Here is a 15,552-nt window from a genome sequence, read left to right as displayed (position 1 = left end):
CCTACCCTTAAAACCTCTTTAGTTAAAAAGATGCGGTGCGATCCTGCATATCTTAACTTGGGTTCTCATTCTCTTTCTTCCAAGATGCATAAATCTGCAAGCCAACAAAAGCTAAAGCTTGAGGCCTTTAACTAGCTATTAAGAGTGCTTACAAAAACAGGGAGGAGGAAAATCAACATATAAAAAACAAATGGCAGAGTCCTTACTGGGTTACATACAGACAGCGGTGAGTGCTTGTAACTTAAACACAGGGTTCGTGCCATCTGAGGCTGACCTCTGGGCCTGCGCGCACATTCACACGTTAATCGCCATACCGGCTTCCGTGTACTTCAGCCCCGGCCTCTCGTCCCCTCCAGGTCTGGGTGGGGGCCACAGGGCCTGGATACGTCCCGGGATGCGGCCCTCCAAGTTCTCGAGGGAGTGGGGGGGCTGGCTGACTGCTGCCCAGGTGTACAGCTGGTCTTGCTGTGGGGGAAACCAAAAAAAAAATTATTATAGGGCCACATCAGATCTGGGGTAAGATACCTGTGATTATATCTTCTTTCATTAAACTTAAAAATAAACTCCTAAATACTCCAGCAGTACAATACTCACTTCAACCACAAAAAGTTACCACAGATGTTCTAATTATGGACCACATTTTCAGCTACCTGTGCTTCACACTTAAAGTTCTGTTCCTGCTAGCGTTCCTGAAGCTATATTTGGATTTACCAGCTTGTTATGAACATTCTTCAACATTCTTCATTCTAGGCCTAAAACAGAACATCCATAACCAACAGAACAATGCAGAACACACTAAAACCTCCTGTTGTCAACCATAAAAAAGGAAGTACAGATGGACGAAATGCAGCATCCAATTATATGGTCAAATTATAGAATATCTGTGGTATTGCAACTTCACAAAAAATGTGTCCATATAGCTCTCCCCCCCGCCAAAGGTTTAAGCACATCATAAACTCTGCTTAAGTTCTCTGATCATCATTTGTTACATACACAGGAACTATTAGGATTTTTGAAATTGTTTAAACTACCGCTAAGGAGCGCTAAAGTATATCATTCCCTTTTTAGGGTTTAGGCCTTTACTTAGATATTACCAGACGATGTTGAAAGGTATCGTGTTACCCGAGCAACTTTGGAGGTTTTCGCATCACATATCCGATCAATTTGCCAGCGGTGTAGTTAGCTACCGTTTCACATTAGAGCATGACAGATGCACCGGGCCAGAGAACACAATCCAAGTAACTGCAGCCTAGACGAATTCAAAGGAAAACAAAATCCATAAACCACACCCAGATGGAGCTGCGCTAGGGTAACAGTCGGCAGTGCACGTTTTCACAGAACGGTAAGGCATCCACCACGTCTGCGTGCGCGGCAGGAAGTGAAGCCTTTCGTCCTCGCCCTTGCTGAGGGCAGAACTGAGAGAGCTGACCTGCATGTGCTCGAACAGCCTGCACTGCCGCCGGACGGTCCGCTTCAGCTTGAGCCAGGCCAGATCCAGGCGCCTCTCCCTCTCGTCGCCCCTCCTGTAGCGGGTGACCTCCAGCAGCCCCCTGAGAGCCCCCGGCATGGGGGCGAAGGGCGCCATGTCCCTGGAAACGGGGCTGGGCGGGGAGCGGTCCCTCGCCCCCGCACTGCTCAGATTCTCCATGCCCGCCGACGCCTTTCCCTCATCTCCCCGAGCGGAACATTCCGGCGCGGGCGGCGGTGGTGGTGGTGGCGGCGGCTCCCGTCCCAGGTAGGCGCTTTGCTGACGCGGGTTTTCTCATCACCGAGAGCGAGAGGAGCGGACCGGCGGACCCGTGCTGCAGTTTCCGTTACAGCAAAAGCGCCACTCTGCTTTAAACTGGAGCCGGTCCCACTTCAAGCAAAAAAAGGTTCTGGCATGTCCCCAGCATTTAGAAAAATCTGAAAGGCAGTTTTGCTCCAGGGCGAGGTGCTGAGGGCTTTCAGGGATGCTGGTGGGTCTTACACAGCATTTTTGGGTTCTCTCATACTGGAGGATGGCTCACTTTAGGATGACAAGTCCTCCTGCTGTCCCAATGGCTTTTCAGATAGGTTAGAAAGGTTTCTGGGAGGAGCAGCTAACCTGCCTGCTGTTGTTCAGAGGGGCCTGTCATGTTTGAGCAGGAGCTTCCCACAGCTCTGTCCCTTTGATTGAGTCTCTCGCAGCCTCCCCTATAGTCCCAATGGCACACAGCCGTCCTCGCGACTTTCAGAACCTGACCTGCCTGCAGTCAGATCGGGTTGCTCAATGACAACGCTGTGTGTGTGTGTGTGTGTGTGTGTGTGTGTGTGTGTGTGTGTGTATGTGTAAGTGTGGCTGAGAGTTGGAAAGGGTAGGGGGTTGGTTTGGGCAAAGGAGAAAGGACGTTCAATTATTCACAGGTCAATCCCCGGCAGTACTGTCCCTGTTCAGTCCTCCATGGTGTCTGGGGTTTCATGGCTGAACCAATCAAACATCCAGCGACGCAGAGAGGGGGGGCGGGCTGCAGGAGTGCACGCGTGAAACCCGCTGACTTCACCATTTACGTGCACCAACACGTGGCGGACGCTTCCTCCGCACTGTCCGCCTTGACCGGTACGATGTGACACATGACCATCACCATGTACAACACTGAGAGAACGGCAGTGTAGCGTAATGGAAAGGAGCAGGGCTCGTTGCTGGTTCGACTCCCTGCTGGGGCACTGCTGCTGTACCCTTGGGTAAGGTACTTAACCCAGTTTTGCCTCAGTAAATATCTAGCTGGATAACATGTAAAAACTGTGACCTATATATGTCACTCCAGATAAGAGCATCTGCTAAATGACAATAATGTGGTGTAACCAACACTAGATATGAAGGTAGTACAGTTAGCCAATTCCTTTTTAATTTACTCTCTAATTAGTGGGAATCCGTGGGAATCTCTTAAAACGCACAGCTTCCATGATTGTGTCTCAAAATCTGACTGCAACAAATGACCTGGACTGGCTTTGATGCTGAGCTCTGCAGCATAAGCAATCCAGCACAGTTCACAAATCTGCAGCCGAGATAGACAACTCAAAAGCCCCTCAGCAAATGACAAAAAAGTGACCCTTGGAATGACAGAGCATGCAATTCCTCAAGTGAACTGAATCCTTTAAGAGTCACATTTGATTAAATTCTACCATCCATTCGGCTCCTGTTGTAAAAGCAAGCCTGCTCTCTGAAGCATTAGCAACAAAACAGCTCATACTGTAATTCAGAACTTCCTCTTGCCAGAAGCTCAAAGGCAGTATTTATTCTCTTTGGGTGTTAATTCAGTACATTTATTTTTTCCTTAACTAAACCTGTGCTGTAAGGCACTTCACACTCTTAACTGGATGGCAGAGAGAGGAGAGAGTCAGAGCAGCCCTGGTAGCTGACATGGGCAAAGGGAGATGCTGGTACTGCAAACCGATGCAGTGCCCCTCCTCGTCCTCACAGCGGAGCGCTGAGCAGCTGGACCAGGAAACTGCTGCTGGATCTGAGCGGCGTCAGCCCAGGGCACGTGTGGGCGTTACGTAATACAGTCAGCAGATGGCACACGCGTGGGGCTGTGTGTGTGTGTGTGTGTGTGTGTGTGTGTGTGTGTGTGTGTGAGCGAGCATGCGCGTGTGTGTGCGAAGGCACAACGCAGACACAAAGATGCAAATCCTCACTGCGAGCTGAGAAAACGAGAAGCGCTGATCACATGACACACCGAATAAGGAAACAGGACAGCGTGATGCCTTGACAGTGTGCTACAAAACACTCAGTCCCTGGAACTGCAGTGCATCCAAGCAAAAGGCAAGAATCAGCATCTGAATGGGCCATTCACATAACACACACAACACACGCAGCTTATCATATTAGTGCTTTATGGCAACGAAACAACAAAAACATCACTGTGTATATGTTTTTTTTTTTTTTTTTTTTTTTTTTAACAACAGAGTCAAAGACTCTGGTTATAAAACAGATAAACCTTTGATTAAAGAAAAACAGATTTTAAATATAATGGAAAAATCTGCACACATTAGCAGTATAAACAAACAACTGAAGACACTTAGCACATTAGTCTGATTGCATTAACGCTCTAGCGGGAATGACACAATGAAAATAAGCTATTCTGTGCAGACTCCTATTTAATGACAGAAATGAAGACTACTCCCAGAGGATTTGTAGAGATAACAAAGCCAATGTAACAGTCAATGGCAGTATGCAAATTAAACGGTGTGCAAAAATGCGCATATTTATCTCCCCTTGTTTTTATTAAAGGGGAAATCAAACTGAGCTCTGAACTGGCTGCAGCTCCCTGGACCAAGTTCCCATACATCAAAGAATGTAATAAACTGTATGCATACTAAATTTTACGAGTGCAATCTCATCAGGGATGATTTACACTGTGCCACGGGTCTCTGGAGCATTCAGGGGGCAACCAAGGGCAAACGGTGAGATTCCAAGGCAGCAGAGAGCATACAGTATATACTGGAAAATGGCAGCTTCATTTTATAACGTCACCTCAGTGTGCTTCCCGAGGAGATACTTGCTCTCGGGCAATAACGATGATAACGGCAATTGGTGAACGGCTATATTTTACAGCGGCTAAATTTCGTTCACAGTTTTATCAACTGTGAAAATGATGAAAATGATATGGAAACAAACATTTCTTGCTTTATAGTGTGAGAGAAAGCAAACTTCTGCCAGGTTTCCATGGCTGCTGGTACCTCTGTTATGCTGGCCCAGAACGACAGAGGGGCCTGGGTAGGGCAGAGCCACCTCATCTTTCACCTGAGACTAAAGCTTCTTAATGACCATACTTCTAAATGACAGTTTGTCCCTCTCAGTATGCCAACTGCACCCCAGTAAAGTTTTAGCATTTGTTTCCCAGATCCCATTGCTCTTCCTTCTAGCCAGTATAAACCTGCATTGAAGAAATTAAAATGCCTGTCCACCATTCCACCATTTTCCTGCTCAGCTTCATCTCCACAGCCCAGCCAAGCCTGCCGTTAAAAGCCAAGCTTTCAGTGGCCGATAGACGCAATCCCCGCACCTCCCATCCCCCCCTCCCAGTGTGTTCAAAGGAGAGAATGCTGAAATTCAACGCACAGGACAACAGCACTTGGGAAAAGGAAGTGGGAGGAAAATAAGGGGTCTTACGTCAAACTTGGGCGTGATCTGTGAGGTGCTGCCCCCGTACTGCTCCCGGAAGCAGTCGCTGAAGGGCAGCAGCAGGCCCATGGCCAGGATGCGAGAGCACAGCTTCTCCGCCTCCTCCGGCTGGGTGTCCTCCTGCTGCCGGAAGAACTTCTCCAGCAGGGTGCGCCCTAGAGTCAGAGAGAAACAGTCAGTCACAGTGATATAGGCGGAGGACATGCTGACGTGCGGTCTCTCGCTGCACCACGCTCCTGTACTCAAAAAAAAAACTGAAACACCAAATGCTGCAAAGCAAAGACTTCTCACATTCAGGGTCCTTGCTTACAGTGCTTGCGCTGGTTTACTTGCCCTCTCTCAACACTTATCCGAAACACAAATTCAGCTAGCGGGAAAAAAAAACACATGTAACTATATTATATATATATCATATATACATATCACTATGGCGCAAGGTTCCTGATGACAAACACTGAGGAAATATTTCTGCAAGCAAAGCACAAGCCTGTTTTAGATGCAGTTCGTCTTCGTGCATCTGGCCTGTCAGATTCAAACTGCAGGTTCATCTGCAAAGGTAACCCTACATAAATTCGATCATATCGCGACATCTTCGCTAACAGGTGGAAAACAAACCAACAGCAGAGTCATCTGTATGTTTAAAAAAAAAAAAAGAAAAGAATCGATAACATACCACGCACGTGTGTGTACTGTGACCTGCTGTTTATGATCAGAAAGAGCATGTGTCAATGAGTGTCTGTGTTTGTGTGTGTTGCAGTACTCCAGGTTAAGACCCACTGCAGCAAGAAAAGTAGCAGACAGCTCGGTAACAGTTTCAACTCCACACTTTGGCTGAGGAATGAGTCAGAGCTGCTGCAGTAATCTCACTCCTTCCAAGGCCCCTCAGTATGATAAATTGCTAAATTACACCCGAAAGGTGATGCTTCGCGATTCGCAATACATCCCGCTCCAGTGCTGGCAAGCTGCAGGCTCTCCCTGACCTGGAAATTTTATTTCCCCTCAAACAAGATGTCAAAATTCGCACTCAAATGTCTTCAGAGTCCGCTATTCTGCTGATATAATTATCACATGAAAGGCAGAGTGGGGAGCAGCTTAGCTCTGGTGTTTCAAGTCCACAGGCAGTTTGTTTAACAGTGTGTCACTTTAAAAGGGGTCCCCCGATCCTCAGGTGGACGTGTGAGCTAAGAGTCTCTTTGATCGCGTTCTGATCTTTAAATCTCAACTGTTGATCATTTTGACTTACTGAGGGGTGAAGTACGATTCTGAATGTTAATAGCAGGACAGCAATTAGGGAATTAGGCATGTCACCCACGAGGGGGCAGGTCTGATTCCTGTGTGGGGTGCTGCCAGTCTACCCCAGAGCAGGGTACTCTAAAGTACTTTGGTAAATTTCAGTTGTACACTGTAGATATACAGTAGATGGCAACAGTGTGGTGTAGTGGTAAGGAGCAGGGCTTGTAACTAAAAGGTTGCCAGTTTGACTCCCCACAGGGCCAATGCTGTTGTACCCTGTAGGACCATAACCTACACAATTTCCTCATTAAATATCAAGCTGAATAAATACATAACATGCAAAGCTGTAACCTATGCAAGTCGCTCTGGATAAGAGCACTTGCTAAATACCAATAATGTAATGCAATGTAGACGGAAGCTATGCAAGTATCACTGTGAACATCAAAAGGACACATGCAGTCACACTTCTTCAATGGGGTCTGTGAAAACAGGGCCATACAGATCCATCTCAGTCCTCGATCACCATAAAATGCCAATCCAAGCCACTCAAAAACTCTTGACACTGGAAGAAGTTAGTTAAGAGCGGGTAGACTTTTCCAACAAAAAGGGTGTGCTAAACTTCCTGTATGACCTCCTTCCACTAAGGGGTAGTCTTTTCCAATAAAAAGCATGTGCTAAACCTCCTGTAGGACCTCCTTTCACTAAGGGGTAGTCTTTTCCAATAAAAAGCATGTGCTAAACCTCCTGTAGGACCTCCTTTCACTATTAAAGGCCAAGAGGGGGGAAAAGATAGACTCCAAGCAGGATGACGTAAAAATCAGAGCCAGCAGAACACAGATGCATTGCAGATGACAGTCTACCCATTCAATCCACCAAACACCAGGCAAGTTTACAAGTCCAGCAAATCAAATTAACCTGCAGCCCTACTCATGATCTGATCATAACACGGCGTCTCCTTTCCCGCAGTCAAACTGAGAAATAAACAGGCCCAATTTAATTAATCCCGCTTCGGTGCTTTCATTAGTCGATTTCAGGGTTTGAGTAACTAAGCGCGGCTAGCTCACTGAACTTCAATACGAAGCTGTCCGTGCCGTCCTCGCCTGTACATATAATTTGTGGTGACAGAGCTTTTAACCGGACGATCGCTAAGATTTAGACCTTGAAGTAATTCACGGCTTTGGAGGATTTACGTGTGGAGAGAAAGTGTCCTGGCAGCTCTGAAGACCGCTGCTCTGCTGTGTGATGTCTGGCTGGGTGGAGGGATTAGTGAAAAAAGGCAGTGACAATCTTTGAGGATTTTCAGCACCGGGCTTTCCTGCCCATCTGTGAGACAGTACACAGGTCTGAGCACACACGCTCTGATGCGGACTCTCAGCCCGGGAGCAAGCATTTCCAAGTTACGGCGTTTCACTCTGAAAGATTATGCAGAACTGTGAAATGTCATAGATGAGAGGTGGAGGTTTAAAACACTGTAGATTTAAAAAATTGCTTGCAACTGAAGGAGACCGTCAAAACACATTTTGATCCTGACAAATCTCTAGGTTCATGAATAACTTCACAATTTTTTTTTTTTTTTTAGGTTTCTAAAGTCTTCTTGCGATTACACAACGTCCATAGGAATATAGAGGATTTCATGGTGCAGGAATTATGGGTTTTTGTTATGGCAAAATATAAGGGTGCACAGCTTGGAAAGTGTGTTGCCAAAATCCAACATGTATAGTTACGGTGTTGAGGCTCAATTGTTTTAGGATATGTCAAGCCTTTCAGTTTCAATTGAATGTGACGCTCTCTCTTCACATTTATGGTGTGGAACAAAGGGCGGTCTAGCACTGAAGACAAAATGTTATACTCTGCAACAGAGGCTGTTGTAGTTGATTTACATGTGGAAGTGAAGCACAAGCAATCACAAGGAATCACTCTTAAAAGACAGACATGGTGCTGGTTCATTTTTAGGGCGTTTTAGGTATTTGGCTCACTGTGTCCTTGTGTTTCGGAGCTGGGGCTCTGACTGCTCCGGTTCCTCCGACACCCCTCCCCCACCCACACCACTGCCATCAGCGTGTGTCCTCCCGGGTGTCTGCTTCTTTGTGCGCCCCAGCCAATTAAATACACTTTGCTGTAATCACTCCCCACCCCTCCCAAAAAAGAAAAAAAAAACCCACAATGTATTTGTGCATCCCTTTCTGCATTTGTCTGTGAGCAGCCTACTGTTAACAGGCCAAGAGATTTGATACACGTGTCCAAGAATCTCAGGACGTCACAGGAGTGATTTATGTCACAAATCAGTATGCAAACATACACAGCAGGTCCAGAGGCAGGCAGCGCCAGTGGCTGCAGGCATCTGCTACAGTGGTAGCACACATCTCCAGTCCACATTTACATACTCCACACTACTAAGGCACTGTCTACACTGTACAAACAACACAGGACTAGAAGAATAAAACCGGCCCTTAGATGGAAAAATGACGAAAAAAAAAATCCCTTGGAGCATATTTTTGCCTGTGTTTTACAATTACACGTAAAGGAATCCATCGGGGTCAGAATTTTCATGCTACATTTACTCGTAAAGCGCATGGCAAGAACATAATTGAGTATTTTAATATTTGATGAGCCCAGTGGCCAATGCCCAGCTGGATATGCTTGCCCAGCACAACATCATTCATAAATCCAGGCAGCAGATTGTTTTTGTAAGGATCATTCATTCTGATGCAGTGTTATCTAAGTGTACCGATTCCTGCACTTCACGCAAGGTAAGCATTCTGCTCAAGGCTGGATAATGTTGAAAAATGTACAGGTTGCATACCACCCTGCACGTGTTAGAACACATGCTGACCAAAACAAACACACACACACACACACACGCATGCACGCACACACATGCACACACACTTCAAATGAAACCAATACTGCTACGAAACTATGACGTAGTATTATAAAAAGGGCTTCCCTGACTATCTTTTCATTTATCCTCCATTTCCATGGCCTTTTACACTGACTGACTTCACAGTGACCTACAAGCGCAGTGACAACAGAGAAAAAGATGCATTGTGTGGCCTATTAAAGAGAATATAAACTTCAGTGAAAAACAAGGACCTGACAAACACCTCCCTGCCCTGCCAGTGACGCTTGACAGGGACATGAAAGTGACAAATCACAGGTCTATGGCAGCTGGTGTGGAACAAAAAAAGAATAGCCAATCACATTTCCTGGTCTTTCTCAGCCAGGCACGAGCCGAATAGCCCCTGGCATGTGTTGATACTAAACGTGGAGTAAAAAAAAGAAGGAAACAGCTGAGCCCAATATGACATGCTCTGGTGAAAAGCAGTGATGTTCAGAAGCATTCACAGGGTAAACTGGATATTACAAAGAGTGGAGACTGAAATGTGCAAAACCTGAATTTTGAAGATCTCCATGTTGTTATTCCGTAAGCACATGATTGAAGATGCTGTAGGTGTAGGTGCCCTGTATTTGGTCTGAAATGTGACCAATGATATGGCTACTGAACACCTGCTGCCATATGGAATGATGAGTGAACACAAGCACTGTTGTTGTAAACAAACAAACAAACAGCAGCAATAAAGCAGAGGCTGCTGTTGTGGTGCGATGTAAAGTAAGACCTACCGGTGAAGACGTCCTGGAAGCTGCAGGTGGAGGCCTGCACGCCGGAGGACTTGCGCGTGGCGCACAGGGGCTGGCTGCCGCCCCGCAGCCTCTCCTCCGAGCCCCCGTACTCCAGGTAGTCGGCCGAGTCGGCCTTCTTGGGCCTGAGCCCGCTCAGCTCGTCCGTCCAGTCAGCGGAGCGGCTGATGGGCCCGGTGATGCTGTAGGACCGCTGCCTCTTCGCCCTCCTCTTCTCCGCCCGGTGGCCCAGGTCCTGGCAGCGCCTCTGGAAGAGCGGGCTCTGGGAGGGCGAGGGCGCCGGGGAGTGGCTGGGCGAGCTCAGCTGCCTGGTGGTGGTCTTGATGTAGGATGGGTGGATGAGCGGGTACGGCTTGACGGGGGGAGTCGTCGTGGACGACAGGCTGGACTTCAGCAGGCGGGTGGCCAGCGGGCTCTCCTGGGACCACTGGGAGAAGGACACACTGCTCTTCCGGCGGTGGCTGCGAGGCGGGCCCTCGCCCTGCTCTAACTCCTGGTCCCCGCTGCCCTGCGACCCCAGGGACTCCAGGGACTCCCCGACCCCCACCCTCCCGTTCACAGAGCCCTCCACGGAGTTCAGTCCCTCCTCGTGGCTCCGGGGTATGTCGCCGTGGCTACCAGTCAAACAAGGGGGCAGGTCCAGGCCATTCTCTTCGTCCGGGGGCTCTTCCGCGCTTTCAAAAGAGCCCGTGAGGTCGGGGAAGCTGTTGGCGCTGGTCGTCTTGGTAACAGGGCTCCCTCCTCTCCCCTCGGTCTCAGCTGCCGGGGGCAGAGCGCTTTCACTCAATGGCTCCGGCTCCTTTGTCCCCAGCGAAGCACAAAGGGCTTCCTCCGCCTCGCTCAGCTCCTCATTCAGCTCCTGAACGCCGCAGCCAGAGTCCTTTTCCTCCTCCGCGGCTTCCAGCGAAAAATTGAGCTCCACGACCAGGCCGTTCTCCCGGTCGGATATCGCCTCCGGGGGGGTGGGTTGCTCGGAGACAGGGGGGGTGGGCTCGGCAGCAGCCGCAAGCCCGAGCTCGGCTTTCCAGCCCAACCCCTCGGCTGTCGAGATAACGACCCCCTGCTGCAGCCTAATAGCCTGCTGGATGTCAGCGAGCAGATCCTCCTGCTCGGCGGCCGAGTGGAAGCTGTAGATGTCCGTGTCGGAGCCTGAGCTGGCCCTCTGTCCCTCCTGCGTCTCCACGGTGGTCTGCCGGCTCTCGGCCGTGAGGTGGAAGCGCTCGGGCTCCGTGTCCGAGTGCCCCAGCTCGTCGGCGGAGAGGCTGATGTCGGGGGTTTTGGTCTGCAGGGACTGCGCGCTGTCCAGCTCGTCGTGCTGGGAGGCCTGTGTGTCCAGCACATCCTCCTTGGATCCCCTGGCCGAGCCCTTAGCCTTGGACAGGTTCTTCCGGATCCTGATGTTGGAAAACACCGAGGCTTTGGAGTCCGATTTGGATTTCTTCTTGCCGGGCTCCCCCCCTTTGCCGTGTTTGCCGTGCGACTTCTTGCCGTGGTGGAAGCCTTTCTTTGTGCTCTCCACCTCCCGGGGCCCCCCGGCCGCGTCGTCGGCCGCCGCTCCGCCGGCCTCCCCCGCCGCCCCCTTCCTCAGCTTCCCGTCCTGATTCCCCATGTTTTTCAGCAGCTGGACTCCTCTGCAGATCAGGCCATGCTTGTGAGCGCTGCCGTTTGCGCTGCTGCCGCTGCGGGGCGAGGCGATGCTCTGTGCTAATCCGCGCAGCCTTTCCGGTGACGAGAGCGGCCGTGATGCTGATGCAAAGGAAACGAGCGCCTGCTCTCGCTCTCCCCCATCTGCTGGCTCCGCCGCTCTGCATAATGGGCTGCCGGAGGAACGTCCCTCTGGGACATGCTCAGTGCCGCGCTGCTGGCTGCAGTCGCCTCCTCCCCACGCCTGCTGCTGCTGCTGCTGCTGCTGCTGCTGATGTTGTTGTTGTTGTTCTTGCTGCTGCTGATGCTGCCTGGCCAGGCTCAGCACACTGTCTCTCCTCAACTCTTTGAAAGGAGTCCTGACAAAACTCTCCCTCAAAACAGGGACCTGGGTCTCTCTTGTCTGGATGGTCTGCATTATTTTCATATCCTTGGGTGGAAATATCTCAGGGAATTAAGACTGTAAACAAAACAAAAATAAAAAAAATCCTTTCAGGGAACAAACAGACTGCTGGAGAACACAATGTACATTTTATATGTAAATGGCTCTCAATGTATCAGGTTTGTCAATTTACTTAAGATGACCCACTTTTCAGACAGATAAGAAAAAAATTTGATAAAATTCTGATTAAAGTACCGATGAATTAAATTTAGAAAGATGTAATGAATTTAAAAGCATGATTCTTGGAAAACGTAAGCAGAAATAATATTGGAGTATAAGTACCACATCAATCATTTTACGACATTATAAAGAAGAATATTGTTTTTTTTTTCTTATTGTACATACTGTGCATATGTACAAATCATTCAAGGTGAAACCGTTCATCACTCATCAGCATTCATGTAAAAAAGTACATTTCCTCAGTTGAAACTATAACTTTTGTATTATATGTAATCAGTCATTAAATGGCCATATACTCAACTCAAATTTCATACTATTGCTTCCAAAAAAAACAAAACAAAACAAAAAAAAACTACTTGAATCTTTGTTGGTATATATATTTTTTTAAAATAACCCTGGGAACAACAACAGGCCATTATATAAAGAGGTAATTTACAAGCACCCATCGGCCTGATGAGGACAGGCTAACAGTATGCTAAGTGATGCCCCCAGGGGGGTTAGGGTAGCATTAAGAGGGTTACACCCATTTGGTATTATCATTAAGCCACCACATTGGCTCAGGAGATTAGGCAGATATATTGTATTACGCGAGAGTGAGGGAAGTGATAAGCCTTTTCAGCTGTTTCAACAGACAGAACGCGCCGCAGATCACATGTTTAAAAAGAGCGAACAAAAAGAGTTTACATCTACTTTCCAAAACCAATGATTTAATTTTATTATGCTTCTCCTTTCCTGGCAGTGCTGTACATTCTAACAGCAACGTTTTGTGTGACTAAAATCAACTGCAGGTTGAATGTTAAAGCACCACATAAAATCACAAAAGGAATGATTCTTCCTTTGCAGTTTTTTTTTTAATTATCACTAATCACAAGAATGGGCAAACCTGCTGTCTTCGGAAACCTGCTAAAAACATGCTAAACGGATCTAATTCTGATAAAAAGAATAAAATCTGATACCTCAACAACAGTACAAATTATACCTCACATTGAACATTTTATGTTTGAAATAATTCTTTCATGAGCACATTCCTGAGAGAATGCTGTAACAATCAACAGTGCAGAAAAATTAGACAATGCCTTGCAACTTGGCTAACCATGTGGCAAAATGACTGTAGACATACTACATTACTGCGCTGCAAGAAATGATGATTCAATCATTAGACACAAGCAGATACTGTGTAGAACAATTCTATCAAATTATAGTGCAGTTTTCAGTGAAGCATGAATTAAGACATGCACAACTTAAATTCCTCTATCACAGCAATACTGCTATCTAATAACATATCCTCTAAAAAACCTGATAGCACTGTGAATGCAGTATTTCACCAGTGAGATTCAAGCATTCCTCAACAACATAAATCCAAATGGGAAAGTAATTTTCAGCCATCAGCAATGTAATATTAAGTTCTTTTTAGGACACCTTCTGTGAGTTGGGTTTGGTGTCCTTGCACACCACTCCACGGACAGAGGAAAAGGGCCCAGCAACAGAATTTTAGCTGAGGAAAAAAAAAACAAACTACCAAAGTCTACAGTTAGGCCGATTCTGGTTTGGAATCTGTCAATTATAACTTATCAATCTTCCGTTTGCCTATTGTAGGATATGAGCATTGGGAGACAGAGGAATGATCCTCTACGATTTCTTAAAAATATATATTGTGGAGAAGTTGTTTAAAAACACTTGCATAAACGTTCCCAGAGCAACTATCAGCCATAAAAACCATGTGGTTAGGGTCATGATATCTATGTTCCCAATGTGAACCAGTAGCAAACCACAATCAGCCAAGCAGATACAGTAATTGCCCAATATTGACTTTCAACATAGGTGAATTGTCAAATTATATTCTCTAATACTCCTTTAAATCAGACAATCTCCGAGGGAAAGATTTCACGTTCCAATATACAGGGCTGGAAAAAAAACAACACTGTAAGTTGCCACTTTATTACAAACAATGAGAATAAACAAACTACCTGTCTGAGTTGAGTCCTCTGTGTCCGAAAGCAGGTGAGGCAGCAGCGTTTGCGCGTTTTTCAGTCATGAGAATGAGCGAGGGCCTCTTCATTGCCACAATCCTTTAACATTAGTTTAAAAAAACGTTAACCAAACAAAACAAAACGAAGCGTTAATAATTTAGGAAATTTCACAATTTGACCATAAATATGCTCTAAATATAATCGGAACTGGTTCCAGATTCCAGCTTTGTTGCTAGGCTAACAAGCCAATTCAATCAATGACCGCTAATAGTTGGAAATTCTCGACATTTTAAACGCGTTTAGAGTTGAAGGTGTTGGAAAAGTCAATTCATGAAATACTACAAATAGTTGCATTTCAAACTGAATACAGCGTTGTGCCGATTCACAGCAAAATATAAATTTGTCCCCATCGTGGCCTAATTGAGTAGTAAGAGGAATCTGAGATAAACCACCCCTTCAGAGGTAAACATACACCATTTTTTTCTTTGCTCCACTTTATTAAATATCATTTTAATAATGCAGTAATTGGTTGCAAATGCAGACCAACTTAATACCAACAACATTTTATGTGGACAGTGCTCCCCGTCGAGTGCTGTCCATTTACTTTATAATAAACAACTTTGAGGGCCGTCACACACATCATTACCTGTGGCTGAAATGACCATTTTCCCGTGATCTTTTTTCTCCGTCTTTCGCATATCCAAGAGGCCCTATTCGGTTTCCTCCAAAAATCACTGAGATCTACCACGTGTTACGCCAAGCGAGTTGCTCGCCCTCATTTGCTGCTCAGGTGGAGAGCAATATTCAGGTGATTTTCAACAATTTCAGCCGCATGAAATAGTTAGCGCGGTGTAGTTTTGCACAAACCTCACCATTTTGTGTGTTAGACCGTTGTCAGATGTAGCATCGAAGCTTTTACGAGCCTCTGAAATCTACTGATAACGTAAAAGTAAAGTAATAATCTGAGTTTTCCCACGAAATTAACTGAGATTCGTATTTTACGTTTTACTTAAGACTTCAGAATCAGGATTGTATAGTGGTTTGAAATAGCAGTACCAAGCACGATAACCGTGGCTGTATTTTTGAGAGAGGTCAAAAGGGTCATGCAACATGAAAGCCAATCAGGAAGCAAACATGTGACATGATGCGTGTGTGTGTGTGTGTGTGTGTGTGTGTGTGTGTGTGTGTGTGCGTGTGTGTGTGCGTGTGTGTGTGTGTGTTTGTTTGTCCATGGACCAGTCATAGATCAAGTTATATATTTGACACGTTTGACTTTATTTAAAGTTTTCCACACAAAA

The 15,552-nt window shown here is 46.7% G+C and overlaps 1 protein-coding gene across 1 annotated transcript in view; it reads right to left on the bottom strand.

Annotated features, from left to right (window-relative positions):
• fmn2b (formin 2b) overlaps positions 1 to 11,790 on the bottom strand; it is a 64,637-nt gene extending 52,847 nt beyond the window's left edge. The window contains exons 1-3 of the mRNA XM_036516131.1: positions 10,001 to 11,790; positions 5,135 to 5,301; positions 315 to 465 (exon numbers count right to left, since the gene is read on the bottom strand). Of these exons, the coding sequence (XP_036372024.1) occupies positions 315 to 465; positions 5,135 to 5,301; positions 10,001 to 11,627 (1,945 nt within the window). The 5' untranslated portion in view covers positions 11,628 to 11,790. The remainder of the gene's footprint in view (positions 1 to 314; positions 466 to 5,134; positions 5,302 to 10,000) is intronic.
• Between the last annotated feature and the right edge of the window lie 3,762 nt (positions 11,791 to 15,552).

Source organism: Megalops cyprinoides, chromosome 1 (assembly GCF_013368585.1).
Source record: "Megalops cyprinoides isolate fMegCyp1 chromosome 1, fMegCyp1.pri, whole genome shotgun sequence".
Lineage (NCBI taxonomy): Eukaryota > Metazoa > Chordata > Actinopteri > Elopiformes > Megalopidae > Megalops > Megalops cyprinoides.
Note: the sequence above shows the minus strand (reverse complement) of the source record. Positions and strands in the feature narration are given on the sequence as shown.